General features: G+C 40.1%; 1 protein-coding gene across 1 annotated transcript in view; it reads left to right on the top strand.

Moving 5' to 3' along the window:
- The window catches only part of LOC106455933 (copine-8-like), a 41,888-nt gene extending 22,748 nt beyond the window's left edge, over positions 1–19,140 (top strand). Inside the window, exons 3-6 of the mRNA XM_013913129.1 lie at positions 6,764–6,810; positions 14,982–15,085; positions 16,823–16,862; positions 19,057–19,140. Of these exons, the coding sequence (XP_013768583.1) occupies positions 6,764–6,810; positions 14,982–15,085; positions 16,823–16,862; positions 19,057–19,140 (275 nt within the window). The remainder of the gene's footprint in view (positions 1–6,763; positions 6,811–14,981; positions 15,086–16,822; positions 16,863–19,056) is intronic.
- Positions 19,141–19,968: the final 828 nt, after the last annotated feature.

Here is a 19,968-nt window from a genome sequence, read left to right as displayed (position 1 = left end):
CATGGGAAGTTTTCTTTCCTTCACTTGGTCAATTATATTTCAATAAAGGCTCAGTGGGGTGAGTAAATGCAAGGCCTGAGTCATACCTTGAAACTAAAGGTCACTGGTCTCTAATTACCCCCAAGGTCTCCTAATGAGTTCTGAGGAAAGAGTGAGCAGCCCCTGTTGATTCAGACATCGAGGGTCGTCCATTCCACACCCACAACATCCATTAACCACGACCTACCTGAAAAGAGCACTTTAAAAAAAAAATCAGGAAGTATAAACAGAGCATTAGGCATGCTATTATTACAGGGTTTAGCTTTAGCTTTCCTAGTGAGTCTGGACATTCTTCATCTTCCAGGTCACTATAGCACATGGATCCATATATTTGATTTGATACTATTTCACGTGCAACCCTCTCAGGGTTTTGTGTTTTGAACTGGAGACCTTTTGCATGTTATTTGAATGTGTTCAGCACTACACTATGAATATGTCCTTCATATTTATTATACACTGAGTGATAACTGAATGCTAAATAAATGACCTTGATGCCTGATTCCAATAATCAGATGCTGTATGTAGCCATTCACTGAGCATCTAAACCTCACGCGTACACCAAGGGGACCTGTTATGCTTCTCCCTGTTACATGGCCAAAGTTCGAAATAATTAGGTCAGTGCATGTATAAGTAATTTCTTGTGTAAATGAAAACCTCAGGGATTAGACTAAATAATAATTTTAACTGTATTTTTTTCCGTTGTAAAATACATCAGTCAAAGAAGTTAAGGCTCACTGATGCATATGGAGAGCGAAGGCTGGCATGTGTGGTCCAATCAAATGGGCGACTACTGTAGGTGGATTTAGTGCAGTGGTGTCGAACTCCAGGCCTCGAGGGCCGGTGTCCTGCAGGTTTTTGATATCACCCTGGGTCAACACACCTTAATCAAATGATTAGTTCATTACCAGGCCTCTGGAGAACTGCAAGACATGTTGAGGAGGTAATTTAGCCATTTAAATCAGCTGTGTTGGATCAAGGACATGTCTAAAACCTGCAGGACACTGGCCCTCGAGGCCTGGAGTTCGACACCTGTGATTTAGTGGATCGTAGTGGATGGGTTCAAGCTACAAACCTATCACGTAGTTTATCGGCCAGTTCTGATGAATCACATTTTCTTTTACAACATGTAGATGACCAGGTTCTTGTGTGTGGCTTAGCTGGAGAACACCTGGCACTGGGATGCAGTATGGGAAGAATGCAAGGCAGGGAAGGCAGTGTGATATTTTGGTCAGTGTTCTTTTGGGAAATGTAAGAAATGTTTACAAGCTACAGCCAGTCAGAGGAAAGCTGGTGTAAAGCTACATAAGAGGGAAGTAAAATGACTGATTTTAAGGCTCAGTAAAAGTTGTTCATAGGGATTATTAATTTGCAAATCATACAAAGCTACTCTATTAGAGTCCAAGAACAATGGCAAGGAGCTTAACATCAGCACAATAAGTCCGAAAATGTAGCTAGAATGTGGTCACCTTAGCTGAACATAAAGTTTGTAAGGCTTAGTCTTATAAAATTTAAAAAAAAAACCCAACACTTCCAACTGGACTGGAATCATGAAGATAGACTTGATAAACTGGCAGCTTGTGCCACCGGCATCTGCCCATCTTTCTAATAATGACTTTGCATGTTGTCCTCAGTGGTTGATATTGATGAATGAAAGAATCAATGAGGTTCGAGAATTTAGTCTCCAAACATTAGCAGATCAGCAGATTTGTGAGGAAGTGCTGCTAACCTAGCTAACTCATATGACAGTCTTATAGGACAGTTTGTGTATCTGTGAAGGATTTTTGACAGCTGAGGTCTTAAACCTACTCCTTCTTTTCCTAGCTAAAATCTTACACTGCCTCACTGTGCTGGAATCAAATTTGCACTCCACTTCTCTTTGCCAAACAATCATCTATCCATCTCATCTCTCTGTCTTTATCTCCTCTGTTTTCCTACTCCCACCCAGCCTGTCTAATATTCTTACTCCACATTCCCTCCCTGTCCTCACCTTTTAGCTAGATTTCTATCAGTCACCCCTTTCTAGCGCCATCCCCCCACAGCCCTACATTCCATCTACCTGACCACTTTTCTCTTTCACCTCACAGTAAGCAGCTTGTATCCTCAGCCCGTAACTAAGTCTGTGGAATCTTATTTGTGTCTGCCTTCACTCTTATGAAATTCTCCTTCAGTGCAAATCTTGGAGGCAGGCAGCAAGAAATCCCCAGCAGACAAATAAAACCTTCACACAGGTGACTGTTGATGTAACTGTTGCTCAACCGAGAGTATGCTCTGGCATTTTCAGCTACTCTCAACATACTTGTGGGACAGACATGTTGATATTGAAGGGCAGCGTGTCCTGGAAGTTATCTGATGGGTATCTCTTTAAGAAATCTGTAGACAAAATAAAATCCACAGCAGTTTAGATGTGATGAAAATCAGTGCTGGAGGGTCCAGGACACATAGTGTAAATAGTTCAAGCCACTTCCCCTCATTCCCTTTGCTAAACATAATATTTGTAGCAGTTGTTAATAATACATCTACTGTTCCTGCTTCTGCTGATTTCTGCTGTTTTATTTAGAACTGTTCATTACATCAAAACAAAGGCCGAAACATGGTTTCCCTCAAAGAAAGTAGCAAAGCTACTCATCATATAACAATGTGTAGTGCTGTAGGACTGCTGCACAAGTATCCTGTGTTTCCATATTTAGTGACAGTTTAGATAAGAAGACACTGAAATTGAAATGCAGACTGGGGATTGTTATCAGAGGGGAACAAGGATCCACCTCACAAATTTGCTCTCATCTAGCTTGAAACCTGAGCTCTCCAAGTGAGCTCAAATGCACCTTTGATGTGCTGCAGAAAATATTCATGGAGGAAGAACCTAAGAAAATGACATGTAGGGTGTGCAGTGTGAGTGCCAAGCTCTAAATATTAAATCAGTCATATTAGTGTGCACTGCATCCTTTGCAGGTGCACAAAGTTTTTGGGATATTAAACATGTTAAGGCTCACAATAGCAATTGAATCATGATGAAAATTCTGGCAATATACTGTTAATATGACTTCAATGGCTAAAATTCAGTCACCTTGTTTTGTGTGAAATAGATGCGTGTTTGTTTAGGTAAATATGAGGCGTTTCTTTCAAAGTTCTCTGTGACATTCTCTGTTTTAGTGGTCTAAGTTTTCTCTGATCGTCCGACTCACATGGCAAATATATCCATAAATACATGCTGGTGCACCTGCACTGGCCATCAGTGTTTAAGATGTTGTTGTATTATCTTGTATAGCTGGAACCATATGATTTCTATGGTACATACAGCAGTAAAAAACTCTCAAACCCGGGTCTAGAATATGGAGTGAAATCTGAAATATCTGAAAATGTTTTTGTCAGTGCTAGCTAGTAAACTGTGTTTATGTGGATGTGGATCTGTATGATCTGGCTCGTGTGGCTGAGCTATTTGATATTTACCTGGAAAAAAAAAGCTGGTAGTGAAGTAAAATGCTCTTTTCTCTTTTATCTGATTGGCTCTTTGTCTCTCGGTGACAGAAACAAGATAAAAGCAAAGCAACATTGTTCTTTGGAAACCAGACTTCAAAACATCAAGTGGCCAAATGATCTGAAATCCTATTACTATTAGAAGAATAGTAATGGTATAATAATCATTTGTGTGTTTGGACAAAAGATTCTGGTATGAATGTGTTAACATCCTAATATGCAGATTCCTGTTTGCTGGAGATATTCTATTTCTGTAGGATGACCTGTACACTGCTAAAATGTCCATTCAGATTAGAGCTTGATATGATTTGTGCTCAATTCTGAATCATTCATGTTTAGTGTCCCCTGTGTGGCCAGCCTGCAGCCAGACTGTTGTCAGGAGTCATGGGAGGAGGGATATGGAATTGCCTTGTGATTTGGCCGCTGTGCAGTTGACCAGATGGGCTCCTTCCTTTGTCAGTCACTTTCCATAAAGCAGGCAATCAGTCAGGTTCTTCCGAGACGGACGACACTCAAATGGCTTTACCGGGGATTAGTTAGAGTCTGTGCTGCTCTAACTCTGCAACCTTCGGGGAACATTAAGGTCCCAAGACTCTGATCTCGGTCAAAGCACCGTGCTCTCTCTCAAACATCATTATTGCAGTTAAGAGGTATGACTTTGAGACAAACAGATTGAACCCCTGATGTTCATTTGCCTTCAATTTTTTATTTTCTGTTATTCAATTGAGGGCTAATTCACTAACTGATTAACTTGGATTAATCAGATTTATAAACCTCATTTAAGCAGCAATATTCCTGCTAATAGTCAGACAAAGAAAAGATTGTTTTATTTCAAACCCTCTGCCCAAACCGCTTGCTGTCTGCTCTTCTTTCTGTCTTATCTCGCCTCTCTTAATTGCTCATTAGGAGGGAAAATGTGGTTTTAATCGTCTGTCGGTCCAGACAGTCTGAAGTTCATTAGAGCTAATGTCCAAACTTCACAGAGGCACAAAGTGGCTGATGGTGCCTGTCTAGACACAAACAGCAACACTTGGCCAATTATTAATACACCTCATAAGGGCCTTTCGTGAGTGTTACTTGTTAGCTTAGGCATGAACATGTTTGTGTTTGAGCTTAACATGATAAACATAATAAATCTGTGGGTTATAATTGGTCTGGCTCTTTGTTTTTGCATATTTATGCTGTTTTAAAGTAACTTTTGCCCTCAAAAGACAGACATAATGTTAAACAAAGCACCGCAGGACACGGTAAACATTACAGTAAAAATTGTAACCAGTTGGAGAACTTACTTAGGCCCATTTTATTTTAACAATTCAAGAATTTATACCGTAGTCACGAAAAAGCGAATTTGTAAAGGCTGTAATGCTCGTCTGTGAAGGAAAACAATTTGACTAATCAAGAATTTTTTTTGAGACTTAATGAGTTACTGTAAAAATAAGCCAGATTACAGTGGCATTGCTATTGATTATTAAGTAAAGGTAAATTCTTTGCTTACAACAAAAAGTGTCATATTAAGTCTTTTAAAATAAACCCTTTCTGCCTTAGCCTTTCTAGGCTAAAGCGCTTTAGCCATGCTAAGTTTAAAAAGGCAGTCTCTAAGGCTTTTGGTAAATGAACTATCCCAGCAATTACTGAATGCTGTGAAATTCTGGGTCCCCATAGAATGGATCAAAAAAAACGTTGGTCATAGCATCACTGGGAGGCTGATATTTTTGTACTTTTTCCAATGAAAATAGCAGATACACAATCCACTTATAAATTGGAATATGCTTGGTGACTTGGTTGCGTTAACACTTCCTCTATGAGATCAGAAAACTGTTTTGAGTGAAATATAACTCAACAACCTGTTGGTGAATTATAATCAAAATGTAATAAATCTGATGGATTTTTGTTCAAATCTTTATCAGAAATATTGTGGAAGAACTAAGTCAAGTATTAAACTGAAGTTAAACCTTTGTTGGTTTGGTCATTTGCGTTTGTAGACATGTAAAGACAAATACGCTGCTAATCAGTTTGGTCATTGCACTGTCCTCTGCTGAGAATGACTGTTTTTCTGTAATGTGTTTTATGAACAAACACAATGACAAAACTAATGACATCATGGTTATTATTATTATTATTATCCAAAGAAATACTAGGAAGCTAGACTGAGTAGACTGTGGTAACAGTTAGACCTTCATACCTGCTAAATGTCAGCATGTTAGTACTGTAATTGCGAGGCTTTCATAATTTAGCTCAGAGCACTGCATGGCAGGAGCAATGCATTAACAGAGCCAGGGCAGCTGTGGTGCTTCAGGTGCACTGTCACAGACTGCATATATAAAACATTTTAAACATTTTAAAGCCCAAATCTGTGTTTGCTGGTGCTTTACATTTTTCATAAAGCAAAGATTTGGCTTGAAGGAAAACAGGGGACAGGCTACTATGAACACTATGTGAAATATACGACTCTTGCAGGGTTATAGCAAGAGGTAACATTTTCAGTTATGTCAGTAAAGACATAAAGATCAGAAAGATTTTAAAAACATGGATGAAAGGTTTCTGTGGAAACCTTTTTTGTTTACATGGAAGAATAGTATTTTTCATGTAATACATTACAGTATTTTAGCCAAGCCTGTTTGAACAAGGATATGCTAACATGCAACACTGAACACTAAGTACAGTTGAGGCTGATGAGATATCATTAAATTTGTATGTGTTTGCTCACAACTGATTCTGTTATTTTCTCTGAGAGGGGAGTTTGCAATGGCACTCTACCTATTTGGTCTTTAGATCCATGCCTTGTAGCACTTCTGCATTTTTTTTTTGTAATATTCATGCATATTAATAGCCAGAGAGAGGCCTGGCTGAAGGTGGTGACAGCATATCTGTGAGGCAAAAAATGTAGAGAATGATCACTCCCTCACAGTTACGCAGCGAGATCAGGATGAAATGTGTGAAAATGAGAGAAATGTACAATGAGTTGTTATTGTTCTAATGGACAGCTGTTTTATTAATAGAGTGTAAATATCACCACTGGATATTGAAAATTCCACATTTTTTAAATGGTCTTTCATTGCGTTTAAGAAGAAATTGTTTACTCTGCTTGCGGCTACATCAGATCTAACTGAAATATATGTGGATGTGAGTGTGTTGATATGTAGGTGGCAACATGCAGAAATCATTACACTAGTGACTGAGATTAAAAAGTGTGTTTTTTCTTTTCTTCATGCTTCCTTTTTGGCCTCTACTCCTCCACTTTCCCTTCCAGTTGTTGTGTTGTATCTGCAGGCTGTGGGAACCAAAGAATGGAGGGAGGTAAGTTAAGCAACCTTTCTATTCCCAATAACAATGTCCAATATTTTTGTCTACATATCTGCCAGATTTTTTTATTTTTATTTTTTTAATAGGGAATGAAATAAATGAGTTGTCTTCAGTGTTAGTGATTTTCAATCAGAACTTAAAATGGGGGTTATTAAGCTGAAGTCCAGAGGCAACTCACAAAAACCCCTGAGAACATTTTGTAGAAAATTGGAAGTGTGAGCCTCTTCACTTGCCCAGAAAGTGAAACCACATCTTGGGAAAAGCCCCACATATCAGACCCAAACTGGTGAATTTATGTTGGAGGTGATGGAATAAATAAATTAAAAGACTCATAATTTTATGATGTTGAATGAAATGGATTCTTGTCATGACTCAGGGCAGTTAGAGAAAGAAGGTCAGTTCTTTTTCCACCTCATCAAAAATGCACCATCTGCTCCCCTTGACATCTTGCTGTCTCATCCACTGTCACTGTTTTAAAGGCAAGGTCACGTGACATTCCATTGCTCATTAACATTTTGAATACATTTTGATCTGTTAGGTCCCTCACACAGTTCATGTCTCACATCTTGGCGCTACATTCCCTCATCTAGTTTGCCTACACGTTGCCTCTAGTCACTTTGTGTACTTTAGTCACACTATTTGGCTACCGTTGATCCCCTCATTTTAACGCACCTCACACCTTTGCTTTCCATGTGGTGGGGCTTAATCAAAAAGCACTGCATGAATTGCAGCACAATCAGCAGAGTAAATATCTCTCTGCCAGCCTTACATATTGACACCTCGAGGAGATAATTGCACATGGATGGAAACCTGGAAATCCTTTGTGTGCTTTTGACATCATTATGCATTATGTAAATAATCTATATGTCATTTGTAAGTGCAATTCATGCAGAAATTATTCATTAACGTTCAGTTACACTTACATGCAAACGTCCTGTGAGCATGATGGGTTTTTTTGTATTGTGTGACTGTTTTGTTTATTATGTGTGCGCAGTATAGAAACCTTGTCCATCAAAATAAGGTGCAATAAATTTGTATAATATTTCAAATGCACGCAGTAACCATGTGATGGGAAGGACTCAGCTAATGAAGAATCATCTTGACACTGGCCATATTTGTTATGCAAAACAAGGCTATCAGAATCAGAATCAGAAAGGGTTTTATTGCCAAATGTTGAGCAGGTTTACAACATTAGGAAATTGCTGCGGTACTTAGTGCAAAACATTCTGTAAATAAACATAAAAATAAATATTAAAAGTGCTAAGTAGATATATATACATGAGTGCAGGTGGTGATCAGTGCCAAACATGGAATGATGCAGTGAACACAGCGTAGGGTCATGTGTTAGTGGTGGAAACAGTCATATGGTTATTGTTCATGAGTCCAACAGCAGAGGGGAAGAAACTGTTCTTATGGCGAGAGGTTCTGGTGCGAATGGACCGGAGCCTCCTGCCTGAGGGGAGCAGGTCAAACAGACTGTGTCCAGGGTGAGAAGGGTCAGCTGAGATCCGAGCTGCACGCCCCAGTGTCCTGGAGGTGTACAGGTCCTGCAGAGATGGGAGTCTGCAGCCAATCACCTTCTCAGCAGAGCGCACAACACGCTGCAGTCTCTGTTTGTCCCTGATAGTGGCTCCAGCGTACCACACGGTGATGGAGGAGGTGAGGATGGACTCGATGATTGCGGTGTAGAACTGCATCATCGTCCGTGTTGGCAGGTTGAATTTCTTCAGCTGCCTCAGGAAGAAACATCCTCTGCTGGGCTTTCTTTATGACAGAGATGATGGTGGGCTCCCACTTCAGGTACTGGGTGATGGTGGTACCCAGGAAGCGGAATGAGTCCACAGAGGTGATGAGGGTGTCAGTCAGGATGATGGGGGGGAGTGGGGCTGTGTGCTTCCTGAAGTCCACAATAATCTCCACTGTCTTCTGGGCATTCAGCACCAGGTTGTTGTGGCTGCACCAGGACACCAGACGTTCAACCTCCCTCCTGTAGGCAGACTCATCCCCGTCCGAGATGAGTCCAATAACGGTGGTGTCATCTGCAAACTTGATTAGCTTGACAGACTGGTGGGTGGAGGTGCAGCAGTTGGTGTACAGGGAGAAGAGCAGAGGAGAAAGAACACAGCCCTGAGGGGAGCCGGTGCTGATGGTCCGGGAGTCCGAGACATTCTTTCCCAGCCTCACATGTTGCTTCCTGTCCGTCAGGAAGTCAGTGATCCACCGGCAGATGGGATCAGGCACATTCATCTGGGAAAGCTTGCCTTGGAGATGGTCTGGAAGGATGGTGTTGAAGGCAGAGCTGAAGTCCACAAACAGGATCCTGGCGTAGGTTCCTGGGGCGTCCAGATGCTGCAGGATGAAGTGTAGAGCCATGTTTATAGCATCGTCTACAGACCTGTTGGCTCTGTATGCAAACTGCAGGGGGTCCAGGAGGGGGGCCGTGAGGGTCTTGAGGTAGGAGAGAGCCAGGCGCTCAAATTACTTCATGACCACAGATGTCAGAGCCACAGGTCTGTAGTCATTCAGTTCGCGTCTCCTCAGATGCACGAGTGCGCCGGCTCGCTTTCCTCTCCTTCGGCGTCCCACTTTCCTGAACAAGGTCTGTAGTAAATCTGCCGCAGATGCGACAAATATTGGAAGTAAATCCACAGGTGTTGTAGTCCTGTAGTTAAGAAGCTCTTCTCTGGTGTAAGAATATCCAGAAGAGTGCCCAGACACACAAGTTATGCACAAAAACAAAACAGAAGTAATGCACTGAAGTACCAGGGCATCCATACGCGGCGCCAGCTTGGTTTCAAAGGGGTCGATGGTATATCGATGGTATATACGGCTAATATTGCATAGCCTGTACACAAAATGATCCCTGCTAATGCAATAATTTCATTCTATGACATACAAGATGATGCTGAAGCTTGATTGCTGGAGTTTTTCAGTTCCAGTTGCATCAGACTGTTTATGTCACGGGCTGCGACAGCAGACCGTGGAGTTGCAGTGAAAGTAGGACCAGGACGGAGGGCCAGAACCAAAACAAGCAAAAACAACAAAGTAACAAACCCTCCCAGGTCACAGTCCCAAAGTCAGACCGCGCATCCCGCAGCGGTGCAAAAAAAAGAAAAAACCCCACAAAACAGTCTCAGGCGGTAGTCATCACTACAACAAAAGAGTTCAAGTGGCCTACCTCTTGTCCCGTGATAGGAAAATATAAATATAAACATACACTAAAATACATGAGCCCTGGGTCCCTAGACCCAGGCCATGACAGTTTACTCATTTGTTTTATGATCACAAGCGGTTCAGTTTTCCTCTGTGAACAGCTATGATCCCCCACTTAAAGGTCAACAAATCAGCAGTAGTACCCCATAGATGACTGCAGACTACTCCGTCTCAGCTCTGTCTGTGTGATTACATGCCCTTAAGCCAGAAATGAAGGTAGAGCTACACTGGCAATGGAATTTTGTGGTGATACAAACTGTATTTCATCAAATCAGTGTTATAATTGCAGTCACTGAACAGACTAAACTCTAGGAAGCTATAGTAGGTTATTAAGCTGGTACTTTTATTTATCATCCTCCCCACAACAAAGGAATCTTATTGTCTTGTTAACGGACAGAAAGCATGTGGATTTTTTTTCTGTCTCTAATGAAAGTCTTTATAGAATTAAACCAAGGAAAATCACCAGAAAACAATCCTAAGAGTTAAACAAGTCCCAGATTGTGTTTCTGCAACTGTAATCATCTATATGTTCTCTTCAAAGGTTCTTTGGAGCGTCTGCAGATCGTTCAGAATGCTGCAGCAAGACTTTTGACGAAAGCTTCTAAATATTCACATATAACACCGTTGCTTATGCAGTTACATTAGCTTCCTGTCGAATTTAGAGTCCATTTTAAGATTTTGGTTTTAACTTTTAAGGCTCTTCAACAACAAGCACCACCATATATTATTGAACTTTTACAGCCCTATGCCCCTAGTAGATCTCTGAGGTCGAGTAGTCAGGGCCTACTTGTCATTCAGTATACAAGACTGAAAACTAGGGGTGATAGAGCTTTTGCTACTGTGGCCGCCAGACTGTGGAATTCCCTTCCTCAGGACTTACGATCCGCTGATTCATTGATTACTTTTAAAAAACAGCTAAAAACACATCTTTTTAAAATTGCTTTTTGCTAACTTTGTTTGTATCTCGTTTGTTTTTTTTATTTTTATAATCTGTTATATCTTGTAAAGCACTTTGTGATTTCTATCTAGAAATGTGCTATATAAATAAAATTTTACTTACTTACTTTACTTCCCATAAATCTTGTACAAGTTAATCTGTGTTTCATGTGTCCAAAGAACTTTTATTAGAACTGTGCAGATTCTTTTAGACGTTTCCTGCCGAGGTTTAATTTTGTCTTCTTGTTCTTGAGTGTAACCAGTGGTTTGCACCTTCTTGTAAACCTATATGTCCACTGATGATGTTGCCACCTGATGATAGACTTTGACAGTGATACACCTGCCTCCTCAAAAGTTTTATGGATATGTCATGGACATTTATGGGTATGTCTAGATTTTGTGAATTAATTTTTTCTCACCATGGAAATAATTCTGGCATCATGCACTTCAATATTCTGTGTTTTTTACTATCATAGATTGATTTTGTTTTCTCAGCCTATCCCAAAAGGTTGATTTTGTTCATCTGGATGTTGCGTTTTCAGTGGGAGAAATGTTTCGTTACTGATCCAAGTGACTTCTTCAGTCTCAGCTGACTGCAGGCTTCCCCAACCTTATAAACAGTACATTTGCAGTAAATGTGGTTACCCCAGCTGGACATTTGTCAAAGCTGGGAAGGCACCTAAAGACAGCTCCAGCCGATCCAGGAGAGAAGGACAGCTGCTGCCTAAGTGAAAACCTGTAGTGATCCTGTATGTGTCAGGAATATCGGAACGGTTGAAACGCATTCTCTCTAACCACCGCATATCTGTGGCTTTTAAACCATAAAACATGCTGCTCCAAGAATTGGTCCACCCCAAGGATCACACCACAAACAGAGTAACATAGTGTACGCTGTTAAGTGCCAGGAGGATTGCCGGGATTTATACATCAGGGAAACCAAACAACCTCTGGCGAAGCGGATGACACAACACAGAAGAGCTACCTCGTCAGGCCAGGACTCTGCAGTCTATTTACACCTACAGGCCAGTGGACACTCTTTCAACGATGAGGATGTGCACATCCTGGACAGGGAGGAACGCTGGTCAAGGAGGCCATTTACGTGAAAAGGGAAAGACCATCTCTGAATCGAGGAGGGGGCCTAAGGGTACATCTTTCGCCATCTTGCAATCCTGTGATTGCAGCCATTCCCCAGCTGGTACTCATGGACATTGATCAGTGGGCTTTGATCAGTGGTCAAGATAATTTGCATAATTATGATGAGGGTGACCTCCCAGGCCATTGTTCCTTCAGTGGTGCTAGTTTCAGCTATTGTGCAAATGTACTGTTTATAAGGTTGGGGAAGCCTGCAGTCAGCTGAGACTGAAGAAATCACTTGGATGAGTGAGGAAACATTTCTCCCACTGAAAACGCAACGTCCAGATGAACAGAATCAACCTTTTGGGATTTACTTACCTGGATGATTGAGCATGCATCAGGGCACTTTTCTCAGCCTAATGATGGCCTCCTTCACTTCTACCAATGTCTTTGAGCCTCATATTATGAATTCCAGTGTACAGATACCAAATACAAACATTTTTATCTTCCATCTACGCTCATCTTTTTCAGATCTTTCTTCAGGCCTTTTTATCTTCTTTTTTTTTTTGTAATACAACAAAAATTTAAGAAGTGAACTTCTAAAAGTGACTACAGTTAACAGGGGTTAACTAATTAATGGTTAATTAATGGTGAACATTTGCATTTTAATCCCATCTTGACTGTTTGATTTAAAATCCACGGTGGTGGCGTGCAGAGGCAAAAACAAAAAAAACAAAAAACTGCCACTGTCCAAAAACTTATGGACTGTGCTGGGCCAGGAGAGGTCTTCACTGTTTATTGTATATTAGCTAAACTTGGCAGCCACTGTGAAAATGAGTGCTAAACCCTAATTCATTTTCCACGTTTCATCGTTTGAAATATACTTGTTTCAGTGGTGATCATTTGAAAAGTGTTTGCAGATGAGTCGGCATCTTGAAAATGAAAATATGGGTTCCCATGAAGTAATCATCTAGTTTGTCTGCAGTCTGCCCCCATTAAAATTACTAAACTCCATGAATTTTAACCACTTTTCAAGTTTCACTTTTTTTATTTGGCATTTCTGATTGAAATTAAACCAAACAAACAAAAACAAACATGGACACACTCTGTAGCCTGCTGTCAGCAATGCTACTGTACACTTTGACTAAATTCACTTGGTTGTTTGCATTATAGGACACAGACACAGCAAGATTGCTATCCTACTACGGATTTCGGGGCGTTACTTCTGTTGATTCACTTGAAACATTTCTGTGTTCGTCTTTAATGAGAGTTTCTCTCACTTGCTTGAAGTGGGTGGGAGTTCATTCCCTGCAGCAATCAGGATTTTGCAACCTTTGAATCAAGATATGATGACAATTATGGGGTTGTTTTCTTAAGATGTCAAGCCTCTGCTCATTAAATTTGTTCAAAACACACCCACACAGTCCTGGTGAAGCAGATTAGCTTGATAGCTAGTTGAACTCCTACCTTTAAATCTGATTTCGGGTTATTTAATCATGACTATTCAATGCTACAGAAAAAGAACACTTTAAGTTGAAAGAACTTTTGGATTTGAAAGGCTTTAAGATCACATTTAAGATGGCAATTATCGCCTCTTCCTATAAGCTGTTTGAATTGTTGCTTGTATACATGTTAATTTGGGTTCTGAGTGCATCCATGTTGTGCTAAGGAAGATACTATTGAATTACACCAATTACAATATATGTGGTAGTGCTGAATTCTTATTCTAATACCTGTCAAATATGCTTTCAGACATGTCTACTTACCAGGCTGAGAACTGCAGATTTCCAAGGAAACAAATCTCTTTAAACCCTCTGCAACAAATGGTTCAAAGATCCCTTATGCAGCTTTTGTATTACAGTCTCTATGAACTCCATTTAGCTTACCCAATAAACGTAAAAAATGCTCCCATAACAACATACACGGAAAACAAATTGAAGAGCAGGTCTTTCTTCTGTGCACCAATGTTGTTGTTATTTAACAGTTTTTTAGCCTTGAGTCAGTTTTTCTGTGACCCAGTGTATTTCTGACAGTGAATAAATGTTCCCTGGCAGTACTTTAGTGAAAAACAATAGATGAAAGGAGTGGAATGTTGATAAAAAGCATGTATGTGTAATAGGATTACATCTGTAACCAACTCATTTTACAGTCTTAGCTCCTATGCCGACGCTGCCTTTAAAACTCCTTACTTACCCAAGAATAAGAAAAAAAAAATCACTGACAAAGCCATTCCTAACCTTTGCCCACAATGCTCTAACATCTATTAACCAATCATGTCAGAGTCAGATTATAAACCAAAGGCCTCCATCCCTGGAAATAGTAACACCGCAAGAAAATATCACGGGCTTTTCCCTGCGGGTCGATACGGCGGGTCAGTTCTGAGGTCTAATATAGTAACCTGCGAGCCCTTGGTAATGGATAGGCTGGGGACACGGTTGATAGCGCGGATTATGTGCGCTGGGCACTAAGGACATGAGTCGAGGTATTGTGGCTGTGGCGAGGCAGTGCTAAGATCAATAGCTCATTACACGGTGCTGTCAGGCCATGCCACAGCCCCGCGGCCGGCAGTCCACCGGGGGATTACTGGCGTGATTGTCAGTATGATGGAGAGACAGTCTGGCCCAGGAGAGAGGCTGGGACTGAGTCTCTGTGGGCTTGCAATGTGGAGAGCCTCCTCCAGAGTAACACTCTGATTTCTCTAGGGAAACGAGGTTCAGCAAAACACAATGCAGCTCAGTGTCATACTGAGTTTTGCAAAGGTGAATTTGTGTCTATGGATTCCAGTTCTGTGTATAAATTTATTAATGACTTGTTGCTAAACCTCATGAATTTTACTCGGTTGTATCTCTGGTGTATTTTTTCTTAAAACAAGTTTTATAGCATGTTTTTAAAAAAATCGATGCTACTGTTACCGCCAATTATCACTTCTTTTTTTTCTGTAGTTTGGCAGGACAGAGGTTATCGATAACACTCGGAATCCTGATTTCGTCAGGAAGTTTGTCCTGGATTTCTTCTTTGAAGAGAAACAGAATCTAAGGTTTGATGTGTAAGTAGCCTGACTTTGCTTGCTCTTAATAAATCTAAAGTAATTTAAACATGAGCACACTGTGGAAAAACTGAAATGTGGAGGCAGAGATAATTAACCTAGTAATGCCTTTGATTACACTTCAATAATTTATTTTCTCTGTAGATCCTCAGTTTATTGACTTTACTAAGTAACAGACCAAAGTCAAACACTCGACTGTTCACAGAATAGTGAAGTGGTTAGCACTGTCACCTCACAGCAAGAACATTATTGGTTTGAATCTGCTGGCCAGTCTTTCTGTGGTGAGGTCACATGGTCTCCCTGTACGTGTGGGTTTCAGTTTAACTGGTGGTTCAAAATTAGCTGTAGGTGTGAATGATTGTCAGGCCTCTGATGAACTGGCAGCCCAGCGACAGCTGGAATAGGCTACTTCCTCTTCCCCCAGCACTTTTCAGTATCATATACATGTACATATACCCATACTTAAGGGGCATCCACATGGAAAGAGACTAGCATTAACATAGAAACCAGAGACTATGAGATGCTAGCAGGACATGTGGTCCCACTGTAAAGTGTTTTTTTTTAACTTTTAGGCAGGCAACTGAGTGGCAGCAAAGGATACTCAATGTTTGATCTGCCAGGGGGATGTAAATATGTTAAACTACTATAATGCGTTTAAGCAGTGTATATTACTGCATTTCCATAGTTTATTAATTTATACTGCTTATTATTTACTTAAGAACAAATTGTTTGCTGATAAATACAATCACGTTGATGTGATGCATTTCAGAGGAAAGATCCTAAAATATCATTAATGTTGTTATTCATTAATTTTGAAAAAATAAAAAAATGTGAGAATTCTTAAGAATTATTATTATTATTATTATTATTATTATTATTATTATTATTATTATTATTTAGTTTGGTTTATTAAATAGAATTTAGGTTATTGGAGATTATAAAATCATAGACTGTGTAAAAAAGATGGATGTAGATGACATCAACTGGTTAGTGAAGTCCTGCTGTGAAGCTGAGGATATTTTAGTGTTGCCAGTGTTTAAGAGCACATTTCACACTTTTACACTATGCAAACAAAAGCCTATTTTACCAAAGAGTCGCCCCCTGCTGGCAGCGATAAATAATGTTCATTTAGGGTACATTCAGTCCTGGAAGCATTATTCACATGCTTAAAAATGTCTTCCTGCTAGATAACCCAGAAGATAAAACTCTGCAATTGGTCCTATAATCAGATTTTTCTGCTGAGTTGCAAAGTCATGGCATCACAGTAATGTGGCTGATCACTGCTGTGAAGAAAACAAGTAACAGAAAAATCATGCTTCTCTCCTCTGACCAGAGTTACTCTACTGCACTTTTCAAAACTGTAATAAGCAGGGCAGTTGTGGAAGGTTTTGGACTAATTTGAAACAAATATTCAAGACCTATGTGTGGCTTTTTATCCAACTTTTGGACTATACTCTAACATTAAGTAAGCAGACTATTTTTTTGTTATCACACCTGTTGGTTCCCATGTGAAAAGAAAAATCAGTTTAAGAGCTCATTACTCTGACTGTTCAAACCTGTGTGTTTCAACTCCAGGGTTAACATAATTTCTCTAAGTTAGAACTGCTGCTTTCTGAATAAACACCCTCATTGTTCCCAGACTAATAACAAGGAAGCCCATTTATGCACTTGTCCAAAATCTCCTCCAATATAAACTCACAAGTTCTTCCTCTTGTGCCATCTATTTATTTCTCACAGGTACAATGTGGACTCCAGAAGCTGTAACATATCCAAACACGTAAGTACAGTATGTCAACCTCAAACGACAGTTTTGACTCAGAGCTGAAGGCTCCTGGCAGCATTCAAATGTATCATGTTATTCAGCATTACTCACGCTGTAAATGCTAATTTACAGTCAATGAGTGCAGCAGCTGACAATGAATCAGCATGAAGAAAATTCCTGTTTAATAAGTGGAATTCCATCTCATGACAATGTCTTTTATTCTTCTTCTTCCCCACTAAAATAAATCACACTGGAGAACAGAAGGTGAGTGGTTTCAGCTGAAGAGTGTTGGTCTCATGAGTCCTTGTATTATTATGTCCTTTATTCATTTTATTTTTTTTATGTTCCAGTATATTTCAGCATCCCCAGAAGAATCTTGTGATTTTTCTCTCTGTGTGTGTGTGTGTGTGTGTGTGTGTGTGATTCACTCCCTTTAATTTCATCATATTTTTTCTCCCATTCTTTCATCTCATTTCATCAAGGACAAACAGCAGCAGCTCCCACCTGGAAAGCCCCCCTCCCCGTAGTGTTGTTCCTCATTTTGTCTGTCTGCATTTTATCATTAACTCAGGTAAAAGCAACTTTCACAACTCCACTTCAAAGTGAAAGCAGCTGTCGTTGTTGTTCCAGGCACTATACTACAGCAGATTGTGCATGTCAGGGCATTTACAGGAGCTACACGCATACCCGCTTTGCAGGACTTGCACCTACACCTGCTCGCGCCCACACACCGCAAACATCAACGCTCTGCCCTCGTTGCTGTGCAGGAGTTTCATTATGTTGTGTCATCGCCTCTTTTTTTAATGTTGCCATATGGTTTTCTCTGTAGTGGTTGGGAAGGTTGTAAACTTCCAAATCTGTTGTTGTCAATAAAAATGCTGAACGAAGGGGAAACCTTTATTTCTACTAATAGGACATTTGCCCCACACACAGTGTCGGTCCTTTTAAGAATAATCAATCGGTCAACAAGCAGCTGAATAATGCAGTCCTCCAGGACTTCCTGGGCTTGACCTAGTTGGAATAATGAATGCTTATGTAAATCACGGACTCAAACTCGGAAGTTAATGTTTAATTTAAAATGGCACTTCAGTAAGATGAGATTAAACTTTAATGGAACTTTAATAACTTTAATATCTTTGATAATATCCATATTGATTTTATAGTCTTTCTCAACTGTTATAGAGCCCATTATCTTTAGTGTTAACCCTTTAACGTTAAAACACTGAAGAGCCAGAGGTGTCTAGTCAGATGTTTCATAGAGTTTAATGGGCTGGTTCCCTCGTTGCCAACTTTTATAACTCTAGTGGATGAAGTTGAGGAGCTGCAAAATGAAACGAGCATGTGCTGTCACAACCCAGGCCTACAGGACAGGGCAAGACTCGCAGTGATCCACATCATGAGTCCAAGCAAACGCCAAAATAAGTGATACCAGAGCAAAGGTGAAGCTAAAAGGGAGGCATGGGGTGGCGCTGATCCCCCAACATTGTGTTGTCACATATTGCAATGAGTACTGCCCTCCATTTAACAAAAATAAAAAAAATCAAGGCTTATTCCAAAGGTGACAACAGCTTGTCCATCAGGGCCCCTCAGCTTTGGATTACAAATAGACGAGTCTCATGAAATCTTTGACTTCTTTGAAATCACTTGGACAAACCCATTTTTATAAATTTGCTTTTATCTAATGTCTATCTCGTTTGTCACTCTCATTTTAGACCTTAAATGCTATTGTGTGTATATGTTTTGTGTATTTTTGAATTTAATATCAATATATCCTATATCCCAATGTCTCTTTAACTTGGCTCCATTTTATTTCTGTCCTGGTTTTTGTATTTTACTCATACTTGCATGTCAAAACACCCCGTACTCTGTTTTTAAAGGCGTTTAAATGTCATATGAGTAATAGCAGTAGTATTAGTTTATCAAAAAACTATGTGTGAACGATTTCAGGGGAAAAAGAATCACAATACCCTTTTGGTGGGAAAAAGCCATTGTTGCACACAGTGCATCCCTGTATATGTAACTATGTTATTTAAAATAACATAATAATAACTATCCTGTAGGGTCTAAAGTTAACAATGGCTCCATTATAATTATCTGCAGGCATATATTTATATTTCTACTGTAGTGTATTTGAGCCTGTTTTGAGGCCTGGGTTATTGATTAGTACTGTCTTGCAATTAATTGTCTTCTTTCTACCCTTTCCCCCTCGAAGGACTTTCTGGGCCAGACCTTCTGCACACTCGGAGAAATTATCGGCTCCACAGGAGGAAGGCTGGAGAGGACCCTCTCGTAAGTCCCTCACACCCTTTCTATTGTCTCATTGTGAAATGACTTCCCTCCTTTTCTGTTTATTTATTTATTTTCTTTAAGCGGTGAATCATAAATAAAAATTATGCACATAAATAATTTCTTCAGCTGGGCAGAATGAAACGAGTCCCCCCTCCATCTTTTGTTTCATTTTTATCGATGGCTGCTGGGGAAAACAACATCTCACTGATGCAGTGTGCACAGACTCGCCTGGCTAAATAGCCTCATCTATTACAGCGTTAGATCAGAGTAAGCGAGACCAGGCAAGCCTGCTGTATCACTGCACTCTGAGCTGTTGCTCCTGAAGTAGTATTGAGTTTTACTGTGCTGAACGAAAGTGGGATGTGCAGTAGAAGTCAATATAACGTTGGATACAGATATACAGAATGCGCTCATATTTTCTGCCAGGCAGCATGTTGATAGTAGAAACCAATGCTTTTTTTTTTTTCAGATAATAAAAGGTGGATTAGTGTGCACTCTTTGTGAGCTCAACCCCCCCCCCTATTTTTTTCACACTGCATCCCTGCAGTGTTAGATAACACCCAGTGTTCTGAGGAGTGAACAAACTGCTGGGAGACAGAGAGAGATGTGAGGTCAGAGCAGTAACCGGCCAGATTTGAACCCATTTTATTGCAAGGACGAGGCATCTCGCTTTTTCTCTGCCTATACAGTTCAGAGTTCATCTTAAAGGGTGCAAGGAAACAATTTTTCTGAGTAGCCCTCACAATAGCCCTTTGTGGAGCAGCACATAAATTAGAAGCTGGATTATATGAGCTCTGTGAGTGTCACTGCTGCTTTATTGTCTTAAATTTTG

Source organism: Pundamilia nyererei, unplaced genomic scaffold (assembly GCF_000239375.1).
Source record: "Pundamilia nyererei isolate P.nyererei 1_Seehausen unplaced genomic scaffold, PunNye1.0 scaffold00116, whole genome shotgun sequence".
Lineage (NCBI taxonomy): Eukaryota > Metazoa > Chordata > Actinopteri > Cichliformes > Cichlidae > Pundamilia > Pundamilia nyererei.
This window is presented reverse-complemented; position numbering and strand designations above follow the sequence as displayed.